Source organism: Oncorhynchus clarkii, chromosome 26 (assembly GCF_045791955.1).
Source record: "Oncorhynchus clarkii lewisi isolate Uvic-CL-2024 chromosome 26, UVic_Ocla_1.0, whole genome shotgun sequence".
NCBI classification, from domain to species: Eukaryota; Metazoa; Chordata; class Actinopteri; order Salmoniformes; family Salmonidae; genus Oncorhynchus; species Oncorhynchus clarkii.
The window spans coordinates 35,787,949-35,809,139 of record NC_092172.1 but is presented as its reverse complement, the minus strand read 5'-3'; the positions used below and the strand labels follow the sequence as shown (position 1 = coordinate 35,809,139).

The 21,191-nt window shown below is 47.7% G+C and overlaps 1 protein-coding gene across 5 annotated transcripts in view; it reads right to left on the bottom strand.

Moving 5' to 3' along the window:
• Positions 1 to 21,191, bottom strand: part of LOC139384453 (G patch domain-containing protein 1-like) — a 70,817-nt gene that overhangs the window by 11,884 nt on the left and 37,742 nt on the right. For all 5 annotated transcript variants that reach the window (XM_071129220.1, XM_071129224.1, XM_071129222.1 and 2 more), the window contains exons 8-15: positions 14,085 to 14,235; positions 11,159 to 11,238; positions 10,173 to 10,380; positions 8,321 to 8,510; positions 3,987 to 4,150; positions 3,463 to 3,647; positions 2,205 to 2,332; positions 1,723 to 1,829 (exon numbers count right to left, since the gene is read on the bottom strand). In XM_071129220.1, the coding sequence (XP_070985321.1) occupies positions 1,723 to 1,829; positions 2,205 to 2,332; positions 3,463 to 3,647; positions 3,987 to 4,150; positions 8,321 to 8,510; positions 10,173 to 10,380; positions 11,159 to 11,238; positions 14,085 to 14,235 (1,213 nt within the window). The remainder of the gene's footprint in view (positions 1 to 1,722; positions 1,830 to 2,204; positions 2,333 to 3,462; positions 3,648 to 3,986; positions 4,151 to 8,320; positions 8,511 to 10,172; positions 10,381 to 11,158; positions 11,239 to 14,084; positions 14,236 to 21,191) is intronic.

The window sequence follows — 21,191 nt, the reverse complement described above, 5'->3', positions numbered from 1 at the left end:
AGGTTTACACAGAGAGACGTAGGGTCCAGGTTTACACAGAGAGACGTAGGGTCCAGGTTTACACGGAGAGAGAGAAAGACGTAGGGGCAGGTTTACACAGAGAGACGTAGGGGCCAGGTTTACACAGAGAGACGTAGGGCCAGGTTTACACAGAGAGACGTAGGGTCCAGGTTTACACAGAGAGACGTAGGGTCCAGGTTTACACAGAGAGAGAGAGACGTAGGGGCAGGTTTACACAGAGAGACGTAGGGGCCAGGTTTACACAGAGAGACGTAGGGCCACGTTTACACAGAGAGACGTAGGGTCCAGGTTTACACAGAGAGAGAGAGACGTAGGGGCCAGGTTTACACAGAGAGACGTAGGGCCAGGTTTACACAGAGAGAGAGAGAGAGACGTAGGGGCCAGGTTTACACAGAGAGACGTAGGGGCCAGGTTTACACAGAGATACGTAGGGGCCAGGTTTACACAGAGAGACGTAGGGGCCAGGTTTACACAGAGAGACGTAGGGGCCAGGTTTACACAGAGAGACGTAGGGGCCAGGTTTACACAGAGAGAGAGAGAGACGTAGGGGCCAGGTTTACACAGAGAGAGAGAGACGTAGGGGCCAGGTTTACACAGAGAGAGAGAGAGACGTAAGGGGCCAGGTTTACACAGAGAGAGACGTAGGGGCCAGGTTTATACAGAGAGAGAGAGACGTAGGGGCCAGGTTTACACAGAGAGAGAGAGACGTAGGGGCCAGGTATACACAGAGAGAGAGAGAGACGTAGGGGCCAGGTTTACACAGAGAGAGAGAGAGAAACGTAGGGGCCAGGTTTACACAGAGAGATGTAGGGGCCAGGTTTACACAGAGAGAGACGTAGGGGCCAGGTTTACACAGAGAGACGTAGGGGCCAGGTTTACACAGAGAGAGACGTAGGGGCCAGGTTTACACAGAGAGACGTAGGGGCCAGGTTTACACAGAGAGAGACGTAGGGGCCAGGTTTACACAGAGAGAGACGTAGGGGCCAGGTTTACACAGAGAGACGTAGGGGCCAGGTTTACACAGAGAGACGTAGGGGCCAGGTTTACACAGAGAGACGTAGGGGCCTGGTTTACACAGAGAGACGATTAAATGAACTGGGTTGATAGAGTCTCTGATATTCTCTCCATAACACTGTAGATTAAATGAACTGGGTTGGTAGAGACTCTGATATTCTCCCCATAACACTGTAGATTAAATGAACTGGGTTGATAGAGACTCTGATATTCTCATAACACTGTAGATTAAATGAACTGGGTTGGTAGAGACTCTGATATTCTCCCCATAACACTGTAGATTAAATGAACTGGGTTGGTAGAGACTCTGATATTCTCATAACACTGTAGATTAAATGAACTGGGTTGGTAGAGACTCTGATATTCTCCCCATAACACTGTAGATTAAATGAACTGGGTTGGTAGAGGCTCTGATATTCTCCCCATAACACTGTAGATTAAATGAACTGGGTTGGTAGAGACTCTGATATTCTCCCCATAACACTGTAGATTAAATGAACTGGGTTGGTAGAGACTCTGATATTCTCCCCATACCACTGTAGATTAAATGAACTGGGTTGGTAGAGGCTCTGATATTCTCCCCATAACACTGTAGATTAAATGAACTGGGTTGGTAGAGACTCTGATATTCTCCCCATAACACTGTAGATTAAGTGTCTGGATAAAGTGGAACTGATTGTTTGTTACCTTGTGGAGCGGGGGAAGCACTAGCTGTTGGACTCTCTGATACAGTCAGGAAGTTAAACACAGAGAACTTGTCTCTCTTCACTTTGGGCATTCCCACAAACCCTGACCTGGAAAGAAAACAACAGTTAGATCTGACAACCCCAGACCTGGATAGACAACAACAACAGTTAGATCTGACAAACCCTGACCTGGAAAGAAAACAACAGCAACAATAGTTAGATCTGACAAACCCTGACCTGGAAAGAAAACAACAGTTAGATCTGACAACCCCAGACCTGGATAGACAACAACAACAGTTAGATCTGACAAACCCTGACCTGGATAGACAACAACAACAGTTATATCTGACAAACCCTGACCTGGACAGACAACAACAGTTAGAGCCCAATGCAACGACACCAGCAGTAACCATTGAGTTTTAGTATTCATAGTACCATTCATTCCGTGGTGGTCAAGTGTGTGTGTGTGTGTGTGTGTCGTACCCAGGATAGGGGTCAGGTATGTTGAACCTCTTGCAGAGCAGATTGTCAGGGTGCCATTCAAACGTGTCTCTGGTCAGTTTTCCAAACATCTTCATCTTCACGGCTGCCTGCTTGTCATCCACATCATTCTGAAGACAAACAGGCAGAACAGAGGATCAACCCACTGAGCCTCACACCCAATCCTGGATGCTCAGCCTGTAACCCAATCCTGGATGCCCAGCCTGTAACCCAATCCTGGATGCCCAGCCTGTAACCCAATCCTGGATGCCCAGCCTGTAACCCAATCCTGGATGCCCAGCCTGTAACCCAATCCTGGATGCCCAGCCTGTAACCCAATCCTGGATGCCCAGCCTGTAACCCAATCCTGGATGCCCAGCCTGTAACCCAATCCTGGATGCTCAGCCTGTAACCCAATCCTGGATGCTCAGCCTGTAACCCAATCCTGGATGCCCAGCCTGTAACCCAATCCTGGATGCCCAGCCTGTAACCCAATCCTGGATGCTCAGCCTGTAACCAGGATGCCCAGCCTGTAACCCAATCCTGGATGCTCAGCCTGTAACCCAATCCTGGATGCTCAGCCTGTAACCCAATCCTGGATGCTCAGCCTGTAACCCAATCCTGGATGCTCAGCCTGTTACCCAATCCTGGATGCCCAGCCTGTAACCCAATCCTGGATGCTCAGCCTGTAACCCAATCCTGGATGCTCAGCCTGTTACCCAATCCTGGATGCTCAGCCTGTAACCCAATCCTGGATGCTCAGCCTGTAACCCAATCCTGGATGCTCAGCCTGTAACCCAATCCTGGATGCCCAGCCGGTAAACTAATCCTGGATGCCCAGCCTGTAACCCAATCCTGGATGCCCAGCCTGTAACCCAATCCTGGATGCCCAGCCTGTAACCCAATCCTGGATGCCCAGCCTGTAACCCAATCCTGGATGCCCTGCCTGTAACCCAATCCTGGATGCCCAGCCTGTAACCCAATCCTGGATGCCCAGCCTGTAACCCAATCCTGGATGCTCAGGCTGTAACCCAATCCTGGATGCCCAGCCTGTAACCCAATCCTGGATTACCAGCCTGTATTGATTACCCACAATCCTTCAACAGTATGGTGAAGCTGTGGAGAGCTGCCTACCTCCTGATCTCCCCTCAGTATTGATTACCCACAATCCTTCAACATGATGGTGACACTGTGGAGAGCTGCCTACCTCCTGATCTCCCCTCAGTATTGATTACCCACAATCCTTCAACAAGCTGCCTACCTCCTGATCTCGTGTCACCTCCACAGTGTCTGCCTCCACACCGTCATCCTGTTTCCCTCTGGTGAAGCGACAAGACAGAGAGGAGCTGCTGGGCTTGTAGAGGAGAGCAGCACGGACAAACTCATCCCTCTCTCTCCCTCTCTCCCACTCTGTCATGGTGGGGTCCAAGCTCAACTCCAGGGCATCTGGACAGAGTTGAGGAGACGGTTTAGATGTGAGGATGAAACCATCATGGGAATCTTAGTGAATAATGTACGTTGGGAGAGGAATCTCCTAAAAGCAGAACATGGGCTGATTCTTGCAGAACATTTTAAAGAGGCTCTCAACGTGTCTGTGTTCACCGTGAAAAGTGGTTTTATTGTCTTAATAGACCACGATAACATTACAATACCAGATTGACATTGTCAAGCCCTTTGTCTTTGTTAAAATGGCAGCCAAACCAGTTCTCCGTACCTCTAAGAGCCTGTCCATTTCATAGAATAAAAGTCCATTGAAATGGGTTTGACACCATGCAGCCTCCGTACCTCGGTCTCCCTGTTTGAGCTGGTCTATGTAGAGGTCGTATCGGGCCTGTTTATGAGGGGTCCTCTCAAAGGGTTTGAATGTCTGTCCCGTCTGGGCCTGCGCCGTAGGGCCGCTCCACACACTCAGAGCTTCCTGCTGCTGCTGCTCTGCGTGGGGGGCAAACCTGGATGGATTCAACAGAGACTCGGTGATCTGACAGTTTATAATACAAGACACTGAACAGCAGACTACAACACAAGACACTGAACAGCAGACTACAACACAAGACACTGAACAGCAGACTACAACACAAGACACTGAACAGCAGACTACAACACAAGACACTGAACAGCAGACTACAAGACACTGAACAGCAGACTACAACACAAGACACTGAACAGCAGACTACAACACAAGACACTGAACAGCAGACTACAACACAAGACACTGGACAGCAGACTACAACACAAGACACTGAACAGCAGACTACAATACAAGACACTGAACAGCAGACTACAACACAAGACACTGAACAGCAGACTACAACACAAGACACTGAACAGCAGACTACAATACAAGACACTGAACAGCAGACTACAACACAAGACACTGAACAGCAGACTACAATACAAGATCTAGAACACTAGACTACAACACAAGACACTGAACAGCAGACTACAACACATGACACTGAACAGCAGACTACAACACATGACACTGAACAGCAGACTACAACACAAGACACTGAACAGCAGACTACAACACAAGACACTGAACAGCAGACTACAACACAAGACACTGAACAGCAGACTACAACACAAGACACTGAACAGCAGACTACAACACAAGACACTGAACAGCAGACTACAACACAAGACACTGAACAGCAGACTATAATACAAGACACTGAACAGCAGACTACAACACAAGACACTGAACAGCAGACTACAATACAAGACACTGAACACTAGACTACAACACAAGACACTGAACAGCAGACTACAACACAAGACACTGAACAGCAGACTACAACACAAGACACTGAACAGCAGACTACAAGACAAGACACTGAACAGCAGACTACAATACATGACACTGAACAGCAGACTACAAGACAAGACACTGAACAGCAGACTACAAGACACTGAACAGCAGACTACAATACAAGATCTAGAACACTAGACTACAATACAAGATCTAGAACACTAGACTACAACACAAGACACTGAACAGCAGACTACAACACAAGATCTAGAACAGCAGACTACAATACAAGATCTAGAACACTAGACTACAACACAAGACACTGAACAGCAGACTACAACACAAGATCTAGAACAGCAGACTACAATACAAGATCTAGAACACTAGACTACAACACAAGACACTGAACAGCAGACTACAACACAAGATCTAGAACAGCAGACTACAATACAAGATCTAGAACACTAGACTACAACACAAGACACTGAACAGCAGACTACAACACAAGATCTAGAACAGCAGACTACAATACAAGATCTAGAACACTAGACTACAACACAAGACACTGAACAGCAGACTACAACACAAGACACTGAACAGCAGACTACATTACAAGACACTGAACAGCAGACTACAACACAAGATCTAGAACAGCAGACTACAACACAAGATCTAGAACACTAGACTACAACACAAGACACTGAACAGCAGACTACAACACAAGATCTAGAACAGCAGACTACAATACAAGATCTAGAACACTAGACTACAACACAAGACACTGAACAGCAGACTACAACACAAGACACTGAACAGCAGACTACAAAACAAGACACTGAACAGCAGACTACAATACATGACACTGAACAGCAGACTACAATACATGACACTGAACAGCAGACTACAACACAAGACACTGAACAGCAGACTACAACACAAGACACTGAACAGCAGACTACAATACATGATCTAGAACACTAGACTACAACACATTACAAGATCTAGAACACTAGACTACAACACATTACAAGATCTAGAACACTAGACTACAACACATTACAAGATCTAGAACACTAGACTACAACACATTACAAGATCTAGAACACTAGACTACAATACAAGACACTGAACAGCAGACTACAACACAAGACACTGAACAGCAGACTACAACACAAGACACTGAACAGCAGACTACAACACAAGACACTGAACAGCAGACTACAACACAAGACACTGAACAGCAGACTACAATACAAGACACTGAACAGCAGACTACAACACAAGACACTGAACAGCAGACTACAATACATGACACTGAACAGCAGACTACAACACAAGACACTGAACAGCAGACTACAAGACACTGAACAGCAGACTACAAGACACTGAACAGCAGACTACAATACAAGATCTAGAACACTAGACTACAACACAAGACACTGAACAGCAGACTACAACACAAGACACTGAACAGCAGACTACAACACAAGACACTGAACAGCAGACTACAACACAAGACACTGAACAGCAGACTACAATACATGATCTAGAACACTAGACTACAACACAAGACACTGAACAGCAGACTACAATACATGATCTAGAACACTAGACTACAACACATTACAAGATCTAGAACACTAGACTACAACACATTACAAGATCTAGAACACTGGACTACATTACAAGATCTAGAACACTGGACTACATTACAAGATCTAGAACACTAGACTAAAACACATTACAAGATCTAGAACACTAGACTACAATACATTACAAGATCTAGAACACTGGACTACAATTTATTACAAAATCTAGAACACTGGACAACAATACAAGATCTAGAACACCGGACTACAATACATTACATGATCTAGAACACCGGACTACAATACATTACAAGATCTAGAACACTGGACGACAATACAAGATCTAGAACACTGGACTACAATACATTACAAGATCTAGAACACTGGACTACAATACATTACAAAATCTAGAACACTGGACGACATTACAAGATCTAGAACACCGGACTACAATACATTACATGATCTAGAACACCGGACTACAATACATTACAAAATCTAGAACACTGGACGACAATACAAGATCTAGAACACTGGACAACAATACAAGATCTAGAACACCGGACTACAATACATTACAAGATCTAGAACACCGGACTACAATACATTACAAGATCTAGAACACTGGACGACAATACAAGATCTAGAACACTGGACGACAATACAAGATCTAGAACACTGGACGACAATACAAGATCTAGAACAATGGACGACAATACAAGATCTAGAACACTAGACTACAACACATTACAAGATCTAGAACACTAGACTACAACACATTACAAGATCTAGAACACTGGACTAAAACACATTACAAGATCTAGAACACTAGACTACAATACATTACAAGATCTAGAACACTGGACTACATTACAAGATCTAGAACACTAGACTAAAACACATTACAAGATCTAGAACACTAGACTACAATACATTACAAGATCTAGAACACTGGACTACAATTTATTACAAAATCTAGAACACTGGACAACAATACAAGATCTAGAACACCGGACTACAATACATTACAAGATCTAGAACACCGGACTACAATACATTACATGATCTAGAACACTGGACGACAATACAAGATCTAGAACACTGGACTACAATACAAGATATAGAACACCGGACTACAATTTATTACAAAATCTAGAACACTGGACAACAATACAAGATCTAGAACACCGGACTACAATACATTACATGATCTAGAACACCGGACTACAATACATTACAAGATCTAGAACACTGGACGACAATACAAGATCTAGAACACTGGACTACAATACATTACAAGATCTAGAACACTGGACTACAATACATTACAAAATCTAGAACACTGGACGACATTACAAGATCTAGAACACCGGACTACAATACATTACATGATCTAGAACACCGGACTACAATACATTACAAAATCTAGAACACTGGACGACAATACAAGATCTAGAACACTGGACAACAATACAAGATCTAGAACACCGGACTACAATACATTACAAGATCTAGAACACCGGACTACAATACATTACAAGATCTAGAACACTGGACGACAATACAAGATCTAGAACACTGGACGACAATACAAGATCTAGAACACTGGACGACAATACAAGATCTAGAACAATGGACGACAATACAAGATCTAGAACAATGGACGACAATACAAGATCTAGAACAATGGACGACAATACAAGATCTAGAACACTGGACTACAACACAACACATATCCCAGGATAGTTCAGACACGGTCAGACAGACAGATATAGGTGTACCTGCTAGACAGGGCCTTCTGGGCGGAGGCTCTGGCTGCTGCAGCCGCTACCCCTGCAGCCACAACGGCTGCTCTGGCCTCCCCAGGGGTGGGCTGTCTGGGGCCTGAGCTGGTATCTGAGGAGGGCCTCCGTAGGCCGGAGAGTCTCTCTCTGTCCTCAACCTTCAGCAGGTCAAACACAGAGCTGGGGCCTGGAGGGAGGAGGACAGGGGAGGAGGACAGGGCAAGGAGGAGGACAGGGCAGGGAGGAGGACAGGGGAGGGAGGAGGACAGGGCAGGGAGGAGGACAGGGCAAAAAAATGGTTTTAGAGACAAAAAAAACATCACCATTGATACAGAGGAGATACTCCTAAATATCATTGACTCCAACTTTCAAATCCAGGCACGTCTTAAATGTTCAAATACTGGAGGAGGACAGGGAGGAGACCGGGCAGGGAGGAGACAGGGCAGGGAGGAGAACCGGGCAGGGAGGAGACCGGGCAGGGAGGAGACCGGGCAGGGAGGAGACCGGGCAGGGAGGAGACAGGGCAGGGAGGAGACAGGGCAGGGAGGAGACTGGGGTGAGTAGTCAGGACTATCTATAATAAAAGCAGAACAGGGTGGAGACAGGGCAGGGAGGAGACAGGGCAGGGAGGAGACCGGGCAGGGAGAAGACTGGGGTGAGTAGTCAGGACTATCTATAATAAAAGCAGAACAGAGTGGAGACAGGGCAGGGAGGAGACCGGGCAGGGAGGAGACCGGGCAGGGAGGAGACAGGGGTGAGTAGTCAGGACTATCTATAATTAAAGCAGAACAGAGTGGAGACAGGGCAGGGAGGAGACAGGGCAGGGAGGAGACAGGGGTGAGTAGTCAGGACTATCTATAATAAAAGCAGAACAGAGTGGAGACAGGGCAGGGAGGAGACAGGGCAGGGAGGAGACAGGGGTGAGTAGTCAGGACTATCTATAATAAAAGCAGAACAGAGTGGAGACAGGGCAGGGAGGAGACAGGGCAGGGAGGAGACAGGGGTGAGTAGTCAGGACTATCTATAATAAAAGCAGAACAGAGTGGAGACAGGGTAGGGAGGAGACAGGGCAGGGAGGAGACCGGGGTGAGTAGTCAGGACTATCTATAATAAAAGCAGGGCAGGGAGGAGACGGGGCAGGGAGGAGACGGGCCAGGGAGGAGACGGGCCAGGGAGGAGACGGGCCAGGGAGGAGACGGGCCAGGGAGGAGACGGGCCAGGGAGGAGACGGGCCAGGGAGGAGGACAGGGCAGGGAGGAGGACAGGGCAGGGAGGAGGACAGGGGAGGGAGGAGGACAGGGCAGGGAGGAGACAGGGCAGGGAGGAGACAGGGCAGGGAGGAGACAGGGCAGGGAGGAGACAGGGGTGAGTAGTCAGGACTATCTATAATAAAAGCAGAACAGAGAGGAGACAGGGCAGGGAGGAGACCGGGCAGGGAGAAGACTGGGGTGAGTAGTCAGGACTATCTATAATAAAAGCAGAACAGAGTGGAGACAGGGCAGGGAGGAGACAGGGCAGGGAGGAGACTGGGGTGAGTAGTCAGGACTATCTATAATAAAAGCAGAACAGAGTGGAGACAGGGCAGGGAGGAGACCGGGCAGGGAGGAGACTGGGGTGAGTAGTCAGGACTATCTATAATAAAAGCAGAACAGTGGAGACAGGGCAGGGAGGAGACAGGGCAGGGAGGAGACCGGGGTGAGTAGTCAGGACTATCTATAATAAAAGCAGAACAGAGTGGAGACAGGGCAGGGAGGAGACAGGGCAGGGAGGAGACCGGGGTGAGTAGTCAGGACTAAAACATTCTTGTTGTGTCAACAGGTTTCAGAAGAATACAGAGAACAGTCTGCACCTTGCAGTGTAGCCTCCCCCAGCAGCTCCCTCCTCTGGGCAGAGTCCAGCTGGTGACGACCCCCCTTAGAGGGCTCTTCCTGGGCCATGTGTCCTCGAGACGTCTGCAGGGCCTGGGCTACCATGGGGCTGACGCTGGACAGGTCCACCACTGGACGGAAGTAGTGGACCGGCCTAAAGTCTCTGGGCAGGTTGGGAGGAGGGAAGATCTGAGGAGAGAGAGGGGGAGAGAGAGAGAGAGAGGTAGAGAGAGAGGTAGAGAGAGAGGTAGAGAGAGAGGTAGAGAGAGAGGTAGAGAGAGAGAGAGTGAGAGAGAGAGGTAGAGAGAGAGGTAGAGAGAGAGGTAGAGAGAGAGGTAGAGAGAGAGGTAGAGAGAGAGGTAGAGAGAGAGAGGTAGAGAGGTAGAGAGGTAGAGAGAGAGACAGAGGGGGAGAGAGGTAGAGAGAGAGACAGAGGGGGAGAGAGGTAGAGAGAGAGGTGGAGAGGGAGAGGGGTGGAGAGAGAGAGAGAGAGAGAGAGAGAGGTAGAGAGGTAGAGAGAGAGACAGAGGGGGAGAGAGGTAGAGAGAGAGGTGGAGAGGGAGAGGGGTGGAGAGAGAGAGAGAGAGAGAGAGGGAGAGAGAGGGAGGGAGAGGGAGGGAGAGGGAGGGAGAGAGAGGGAGAGAGAGGGAGGGAGAGAGGTAGAGAGAGAGAGGGAGGGAGAGGGAGAGAGGGAGGGAGAGAGAGGGAGAGAGAGGGAGGGAGAGAGGTAGAGAGAGGGAGAGAGAGAGGTAGAGAGGTAGAGAGAGAGACAGAGAGAGAGGGAGAGAGAGAGGGAGAGAGAGAGAGGAGAAAGAAAGAGAGAGGTAGAGAGAGAGAGGAGAGAGAGAGAGAGGTAGAGAGAGAGCGGGAGAGAGAGCGAGAGAAAGAGGCCAGGGGATGGAGGTGATATAATTCGGAGGTAATTGAAGAGAGATTTATTTAGAAACTAGGTTAAGAGAGCACCTACTGTTTTGGTCTCCAGCTTATCGGAGGCCAGGGTGAATCCTTCTAGGATTTTACCCAGATAAGCAGCGTCTTTACTGTGGTCTGAAGACGAAGAGAAAACAGCATTAGAGAACAATATGCAGTGATCCTCATTGATGTGATCGACATTATGTTCATGGACAGGCACAGAGAGAGACAGAGAGAGTCCTGACACATAAACCCTAAACAAGTGTATGAACCATAACTTTCCATAGTGCAGGACAAACACAACTGGTAGGGCCTGTTCCCCAGGGATTCAGGACAAACACAACTGGTAGGGCCTGTTCCCCAGAGATTCAGGACAAACACAACTGGTAGGGCCTGTTCCTCAGGGATTCAGGACAAACAACTGACAGGGCCTGTTCCCCAGAGATTCAGGACAAACACAACTGGTACGGCCTGTTCCCCAGAGATTCAGGACAAACACAACTGGTAGGGCCTGTTCCCCAGAGATTCAGGATAACTGGTAGGGCCTGTTCCCCAGAGATTCAGGACAAACACAACAGGTAGGGCCTGTTCCCCAGAGATTCAGGACAAACAACTGGTAGGGCCTGTTCCCCAGAGATTCAGGACAAACACAACTGGCAGGGCCTGTTCCCCAGAGATTCAGGACAACTGGTAGGGCCTGTTCCCCAGAGATTCAGGACAAACACAACTGATAGGGCCTGTTCCCCAGAGATTCAGGACAACTGGTAGGGCCTGTTCCCCAGAGATTCAGGACAAACAACCGTCAGGGCCTGTTCACCAGAGATTCAGGACAAACAACCACCAGGGCCTGTTCCCCAGGGATTCAGGACAACTGGTAGGGCCTGTTCCCCAGGGATTCAGGACAAACACAACTGGTAGGGCCTGTTCCCCAGAGATTCAGGACAAACACAACTGGTAGGACCTGTTCCCCAGAGATTCAGGACAACTGGTAGGGCCTGTTCCCCAGAGATTCAGGACAACTGGTAGGGCCTGTTCCCCAGAGATTCAGGACAACTGGTAGGGCCTGTTCCCCAGAGATTCAGGACAACTGGTAGGGCCTGTTCCCCAGAGATTCAGGACAAACACAACTGATAGGGCCTGTTCCCCAGAGATTCAGGACAACTGGTAGGGCCTGTTCCCCAGAGATTCAGGACAAACAACCGTCAGGGCCTGTTCACCAGAGATTCAGGACAAACAACCATCAGGGCCTGTTCCCCAGGGATTCAGGACAAACACAACTGGTAGGGCCTGTTCCCCAGAGATTCAGGACAAACACAACTGGTAGGACCTGTTCCCCAGAGATTCAGGACAACTGGTAGGGCCTGTTCCCCAGAGATTCAGGACAACTGGTAGGGCCTGTTCCCCAGAGATTCAGGACAACTGGTAGGGCCTGTTCCCCAGAGATTCAGGACAAACACAACTGGTAGGGCCTGTTCCCCAGAGATTCAGGACAAACACAACTGGTAGAACCTGTTCCCCAGAGATTCAGGACAACTGGTAGGGCCTGTTCCCCAGAGATTCAGGACAACTGGTAGGGCCTGTTCCCCAGAGATTCAGGACAAACACAACTGGTAGGGCCTGTTCCCCAGAGATTCAGGACAAACACAACTGGTAGGGCCTGTTCCCCAGAGATTCAGGACAAATAACTGGTAGGGCCTGTTCCCCAGAGATTCAGGACAAACAACGTCAGGGCCTGTTACCCAGAGATTCAGGACAAACAACTGGTAGGGCCTGTTCCCCAGAGATTCAGGACAAACAACTGGTAGGGCCTGTTCCCCAGAGATTCAGGACAAACAACTGGAAGGGCCTGTTCCCCAGAGATTCAGGACAAACAACTGGAAGGGCCTGTTCCCCAGCGATTCAGGACAACTGGTAGGGCCTGTTCCCCAGAGATTCAGGACAAACACAACTGGTAGGGCCTGTTCCCCAGAGATTCAGGACAAACACAACTGGTAGGACCTGTTCCCCAGAGATTCAGGACAACTGGTAGGGCCTGTTCCCCAGAGATTCAGGACAACTGGTAGGACCTGTTCCCCAGAGATTCAGGACAACTGGTAGGGCCTGTTCCCCAGAGATTCAGGACAAACACAACTGGCAGGGCCTGTTCCCCAGAGATTCAGGACAACTGGTAGGGCCTGTTCCCTAGAGATTCAGGACAAACACAACTGGTAGAGCCTGTTCCCAAGAGATTCAGGACAACTGGTAGGGCCTGTTCCCCAGAGATTCAGGACAAACACAACTGGTAGGGCCTGTTCCCCAGAGATTCAGGACAACTGGCAGGGCCTGTTCTCCGGAGATTCAGGACAAACACAACTGGCAGGGCCTGTTCCCCAGAGATTCAGGACAAACACAACTGGCAGGGCCTGTTCCCCAGAGATTCAGGACAAACAACTGGTAGGGCCTGTTCCCCAGAGATTCAGGACAAACAACTGGTAGGGCCTGTTCCCCAGAGATTCAGGACAAACAACTGGTAGGGCCTGTTCCCTAGAGATTCAGGACAAACACAACTGGTAGGGCCTGTTCCCCAGAGATTCAGGACAAACACAACTGGTACGGCCTGTTCCCCAGAGATTCAGGACAAACACAACTGGTACGGCCTGTTCCATAGAGATTCAGGACAACTGGTAGGGCCTGTTCCCCAGAGATTCAGGACAAACACAACTGGTAGGGCCTGTTCCCCAGAGATTCAGGACAAACACAACTGGCAGGGCCTGTTCCCCAGAGATTCAGGACAAACAACTGGTAGGGCCTGTTCCCCAGAGATTCAGGACAAACAACTGGTAGGGCCTGTTCCCCAGAGATTCAGGACAAACACAACTGGCAGGGCCTGTTCCACCAGAGATTCAGGACAAACATATATTTTTAGTTCAGGACTAGGCTTAATCTGTGTCTGGGAAACTGTCCCAGAGTCTTCCATCTCCTGTCATCTCAGTGGACCTCACCTTTCTTCTTCCTGTTGTACTGCTGGGGGGCGGTCCATCCGTACAGTCCGTCGCCAGGCTCCTCCCCTCCCAGCACCGTGTCGTAGTTAGACATGATGTCTCTGTGGTAGATGTCCTCGTCATCGTCCTCCATCGCACCCACACCAAACCCCTGGAGGGGGGGGGGGGGGGTCAAAGGGTAAAGGGTCAAGGGTCAAGCACAGGCTAGGTATCCCAGAGCACCTGACTAGTAACAACCAAACAATACAGAGAGATGACAACAGTCAGACAGTGTTGTCCCTACTATTAGAGCTGACAGTCAGACAGTGTTGTCCCTACTATTAGAGCTGACACAACAGTCAGACAGTGTTTCCCCTACTATTAGAGCTGACACAACAGTCAGACAGTGTTTCCCCTACTATTAGAGCTGACACAACAGTCAGACAGTGTTGTCCCTACTATTAGAGCTGACAGTCAGACAGTGTTTCCCCTACTATTAGAGCTGACAGTCAGACAGTGTTTCCCCTACTATTAGAGCTGACACAACAGTCAGACAGTGTTGTCCCTACTATTAGAGCTGACACAACAGTCAGACAGTGTTGTCCCTACTATTAGAGCTGACACAACAGTCAGACAGTGTTGTCCCTACTATTAGAGCTGACACAACAGTCAGACAGTGTTGTCCCTACTATTAGAGCTGACACAACAGTCAGACAGTGTTTCCCCTACTATTAGAGCTGACACAACAGTCAGACAGTGTTTCCCCTACTATTAGAGCTGACACAACAGTCAGACAGTGTTGTCCCTACTATTAGAGCTGACACAACAGTCAGACAGTGTTGTCCCTACTATTAGAGCTGACAACAGTCAGACAGTGTTTCCCCTACTATTAGAGCTGACACAACAGTCAGACAGTGTTGTCCCTACTATTAGAGCTGACACAACAGTCAGACAGTGTTTCCCCTACTATTAGAGCTGACACAACAGTCAGACAGTGTTGTCCCCACTATTAGAGCTGACAGTCAGAGTGTTTCCCCTACTATTAGAGCTGACACAACAGTCAGACAGTGTTTCCCCTACTATTAGAGCTGACACAACAGTCAGACAGTGTTTCCCTACTATTAGAGCTGACACAACAGTCAGACAGTGTTGTCCCTACTATTAGAGCTGACACAACAGTCAGACAGTGTTGTCCCCACTATTAGAGCTGACAGTCAGAGTGTTTCCCCTACTATTAGAGCTGACACAACAGTCAGACAGTGTTTCCCCTACTATTAGAGCTGACACAACAGTCAGACAGTGTTTCCCTACTATTAGAGCTGACACAACAGTCAGACAGTGTTGTCCCTACTATTAGAGCTGACACAACAGTCAGACAGTGTTGTCCCCACTATTAGAGCTGACAGTCAGACAGTGTTGTCCCCACTATTAGAGCTGACAGTCAGACAGTGTTGTCCCTACTATTAGAGCTGACACAACAGTCAGACAGTGTTGTCCCTACTATTAGAGCTGACACAACAGTCAGACAGTGTTGTCCCCACTATTAGAGCTGACAGTCAGACAGTGTTGTCCCCACTATTAGAGCTGACAGTCAGACAGTGTTGTCCCTACTATTAGAGCTGACACAACAGTCAGACAGTGTTGTCCCTACTATTAGAGCTGACACAACAGTCAGACAGTGTTGTCCCCACTATTAGAGCTGACAGTCAGACAGTGTTTCCCCTACTATTAGAGCTGACAGTCAGACAGTGTTGTCCCTACTATTAGAGCTGACACAACAGTCAGACAGTGTTTCCCCTACTATTAGAGCTGACACAACAGTCAGACAGTGTTTCCCCTACTATTAGAGCTGACACAACAGTCAGACAGTGTTTCCCTACTATTAGAGCTGACACAACAGTCAGACAGTGTTGTCCCTACTATTAGAGCTGACACAACAGTCAGACAGTGTTGTCCCCACTATTAGAGCTGACAGTCAGACAGTGTTGTCCCTACTATTAGAGCTGACACAACAGTCAGACAGTGTTGTCCCTACTATTAGAGCTGACACAACAGTCAGACAGTGTTGTCCCTACTATTAGAGCTGACACAACAGTCAGACAGTGTTGTCCCCACTATTAGAGCTGACAGTCAGACAGTGTTGTCCCCACTATTAGAGCTGACAGTCAGACAGTGTTGTCCCTACTATTAGAGCTGACACAACAGTCAGACAGTGTTGTCCCTACTATTAGAGCTGACACAACAGTCAGACAATGTTGTCCCCACTATTAGAGCTGACAGTCAGACAGTGTTTCCCCTACTATTAGAGCTGACAGTCAGACAGTGTTGTCCCTACTATTAGAGCTGACACAACAGTCAGACAGTGTTTCCCCTACTATTAGAGCTGACACAACAGTCAGACAGTGTTGTCCCTACTATTAGAGCTGACACAACAGTCAGACAGTGTTTCCCCTACTATTAGAGCTGACACAACAGTCAGACAGTGTTTCCCCTACTATTAGAGCTGACACAACAGTCAGACAGTGTTGTCCCTACTATTAGAGCTGACACAACAGTCAGACAGTGTTGTCCCTACTATTAGAGCTGACACAACAGTCAGACAGTGTTGTCCCTACTATTAGAGCTGACACAACAGTCAGACAGTGTTTCCCCTACTATTAGAGCTGACACAACAGTCAGACAGTGTTGTCCCTACTATTAGAGCTGACACAACAGTCAGACAGTGTTGTCCCTACTATTAGAGCTGACACAACAGTCAGACAGTGTTGTCCCTACTATTAGAGCTGACACAACAGTCAGACAGTGTTTCCCCTACTATTAGAGCTGACACAACAGTCAGACAGTGTTTCCCCTACTATTAGAGCTGACACAACAGTCAGACAGTGTTTCCCCTACTATTAGAGCTGACACAACAGTCAGACAGTGTTGTCCCTACTATTAGAGCTGACAGTCAGACAGTGTTATCCCTACTATTAGAGCTGACACAACAGTCAGACAGTGTTTCCCCTACTATTAGAGCTGACACAACAGTCAGACAGTGTTTCCCCTACTATTAGAGCTGACACAACAGTCAGACAGTGTTGTCCCTACTATTAGAGCTGACACAACAGTCAGACAGTGTTTCCCCTACTATTAGAGCTGACACAACAGTCAGACAGTGTTGTCCCTACTATTAGAGATGACAGTCAGACAGTGTTATCCCTACTATTAGAGCTGACACAACAGTCAGACAGTGTTTCCCCTACTATTAGAGCTGACACAACAGTCAGACAGTGTTTCCCCTACTATTAGAGCTGACACAACAGTCAGACAGTGTTGTCCCCACTATTAGAGCTGACAGTCAGACAGTGTTTCCCCTACTATTAGAGCTGACAGTCAGACAGTGTTGTCCCTACTATTAGAGCTGACACAACAGTCAGACAGTGTTTCCCCTACTATTAGAGCTGACACAACAGTCAGACAGTGTTGTCCCTACTATTAGAGCTGACACAACAGTCAGACAGTGTTTCCCCTACTATTAGAGCTGACACAACAGTCAGACAGTGTTTCCCCTACTATTAGAGCTGACACAACAGTCAGACAGTGTTGTCCCTACTATTAGAGCTGACACAACAGTCAGACAGTGTTGTCCCTACTATTAGAGCTGACACAACAGTCAGACAGTGTTGTCCCTACTATTAGAGCTGACACAACAGTCAGACAGTGTTTCCCCTACTATTAGAGCTGACACAACAGTCAGACAGTGTTGTCCCTACTATTAGAGCTGACACAACAGTCAGACAGTGTTGTCCCTACTATTAGAGCTGACACAACAGTCAGACAGTGTTGTCCCTACTATTAGAGCTGACACAACAGTCAGACAGTGTTTCCCCTACTATTAGAGCTGACACAACAGTCAGACAGTGTTTCCCCTACTATTAGAGCTGACACAACAGTCAGACAGTGTTTCCCCTACTATTAGAGCTGACACAACAGTCAGACAGTGTTGTCCCTACTATTAGAGCTGACAGTCAGACAGTGTTATCCCTACTATTAGAGCTGACACAACAGTCAGACAGTGTTTCCCCTACTATTAGAGCTGACACAACAGTCAGACAGTGTTTCCCCTACTATTAGAGCTGACACAACAGTCAGACAGTGTTGCCCCTACTATTAGAGCTGACACAACAGTCAGACAGTGTTTCCCCTACTATTAGAGCTGACACAACAGTCAGACAGTGTTGTCCCTACTATTAGAGCTGACACAACAGTCAGACAGTGTTTCCCCTACTATTAGAGCTAACACAACAGTCAGACAGTGTTGTCCCTACTATTAGAGCTGACACAACAGTCAGACAGTGTTGTCCCTACTATTAGAGCTGACACAACAGTCAGACAGTGTTTCCCTACTATTAGAGCTGACAGTCAGACAGTGTTTCCCTACTATTAGAGCTGACAGTCAGACAGTGTTGTCCCTACTATTAGAGCTGACACAACAGTCAGACAGTGTTGTCCCTACTATTAGAGCTGACACAACAGTCAGACAATGTTTCCCCTACTATTAGAGCTGACACAACAGTCAGACAGTGTTGTCCCTACTATTAGAGCTGACACAACAGTCAGACAGTGTTTCCCCTACTATTAGAGCTGACACAACAGTCAGACAGTGTTGTCCCTACTATTAGAGCTGACACAACAGTCAGACAGTGTTGTCCCTACTATTAGAGCTGACACAACAGTCAGACAGTGTTGTCCCTACTATTAGAGCTGACAACAGTCAGACAGTGTTGTCCCTACTATTAGAGCTGACACAACAGTCAGACAGTGTTGTCCCTACTATTAGAGCTGACAACAGTCAGACAGTGTTGTCCCTACTATTAGAGCTGACAACAGTCAGACAGTGTTGTCCCTACTATTAGAGCTGACAGTCAGACAGTGTTGTCCCTACTATTAGAGCTGACAGTCAGACAGTGTTGTCCCTACTATTAGAGCTGACAGTCAGACAGTGTTGTCCCTACTATTAGAGCTGACAGTCAGACAGTGTTGTCCCTACTATTAGAGCTGACACAACAGTCAGACAGTGTTGTCCCTACTATTAGAGCTGACAGTCAGACAGTGTTGTCCCTACTATTAGAGCTGACACAGTCAGACAGTGTTGTCCCTACTATTAGAGCTGACACAACAGTCAGACAGTGTTTCCCCTACTATTAGAGCTGACACAACAGTCAGACAGTGTTTCCCCTACTATTAGAGCTGACACAACAGTCAGACAGTGTTGTCCCTACTATTAGAGCTGACACAACAGTCAGACAGTGTTGTCCCTACTATTAGAGCTGACACAACAGTCAGACAGTGTTGTCCCTACTATTAGAGCTGACACAACAGTCAGACAGTGTTTCCCCTACTATTAGAGCTGACACAACAGTCAGACAGTGTTTCCCTACTATTAGAGCTGACACAACAGTCAGACAGTGTTGTCCCTACTATTAGAGCTGACACAACAGTCAGACAGTGTTGTCCCCACTATTAGAGCTGACAGTCAGACAGTGTTGTCCCCACTATTAGAGCTGACAGTCAGACAGTGTTGTCCCTACTATTAGAGCTGACACAACAGTCAGACAGTGTTGTCCCTACTATTAGAGCTGACACAACAGTCAGACAGTGTTTCCCCTACTATTAGAGCTGACAGTCAGACAGTGTTTCCCCTACTATTAGAGCTGACACAACAGTCAGACAGTGTTGTCCCTACTATTAGAGCTGACACAACAGTCAGACAGTGTTTCCCCTACTATTAGAGCTGACACAACAGTCAGACAGTGTTGTCCCTACTATTAGAGCTGACACAACAGTCAGACAGTGTTTCCCCTACTATTAGAGCTGACACAACAGTCAGACAGTGTTTCCCCTACTATTAGAGCTGACACAACAGTCAGACAGTGTTGTCCCTACTATTAGAGCTGACACAACAGTCAGACAGTGTTGTCCCTACTATTAGAGCTGACACAACAGTCAGACAGTGTTGTCCCTACTATTAGAGCTGACACAACAGTCAGACAGTGTTTCCCCTACTATTAGAGCTGACACAACAGTCAGACAGTGTTGTCCCTACTATTAGAGCTGACACAACAGTCAGACAGTGTTGTCCCTACTATTAGAGCTGACACAACAGTCAGACAGTGTTGTCCCTACTATTAGAGCTGACACAACAGTCAGACAGTGTTTCCCCTACTATTAGAGCTGACACAACAGTCAGACAGTGTTTCCCCTACTATTAGAGCTGACACAACAGTCAGACAGTGTTTCCCCTACTATTAGAGCTGACACAACAGTCAGACAGTGTTTCCCCTACTATTAGAGCTGACACAACAGTCAGACAGTGTTTCCCCTACTATTAGAGCTGACACAACAGTCAGACAGTGTTGTCCCTACTATTAGAGCTGACACAACAGTCAGACAGTGTTTCCCCTACTATTAGAGCTGACACAACAGTCAGACAGTGTTGTCCCTACTATTAGAGCTGACACAACAGTCAGACAGTGTTGTCCCTACTATTAGAGCTGACACAACAGTCAGACAGTGTTGTCCCTACTATTAGAGCTGACAACAGTCAGACAGTGTTGTCCCTACTATTAGAGCTGACACAACAGTCAGACAGTGTTGTCCCTACTATTAGAGCTGACAACAGTCAGACAGTGTTGTCCCTACTATTAGAGCTGACAACAGTCAGACAGTGTTGTCCCTACTATTAGAGCTGACAGTCAGACAGTGTTGTCCCTACTATTAGAGCTGACAGTCAGACAGTGTTGTCCCTACTATTAGAGCTGACAGTCAGACAGTGTTGTCCCTACTATTAGAGCTGACAGTCAGACAGTGTTGTCCCTACTATTAGAGCTGACAGTCAGACAGTGTTGTCCCTACTATTAGAGCTGACACAACAGTCAGACAGTGTTGTCCCTACTATTAGAGCTGACAGTCAGACAGTGTTGTCCCTACTATTAGAGCTGACACAACAGTCAGACAGTGTTGTCCCTACTATTAGAGCTGACACAACAGTCAGACAGTGTTGTCCCTACTATTAGAGCTGACACAACAGTCAGACAGTGTTGTCCCTACTACTGACACAGTCAGACAGTGTTGTCCCTACTATTA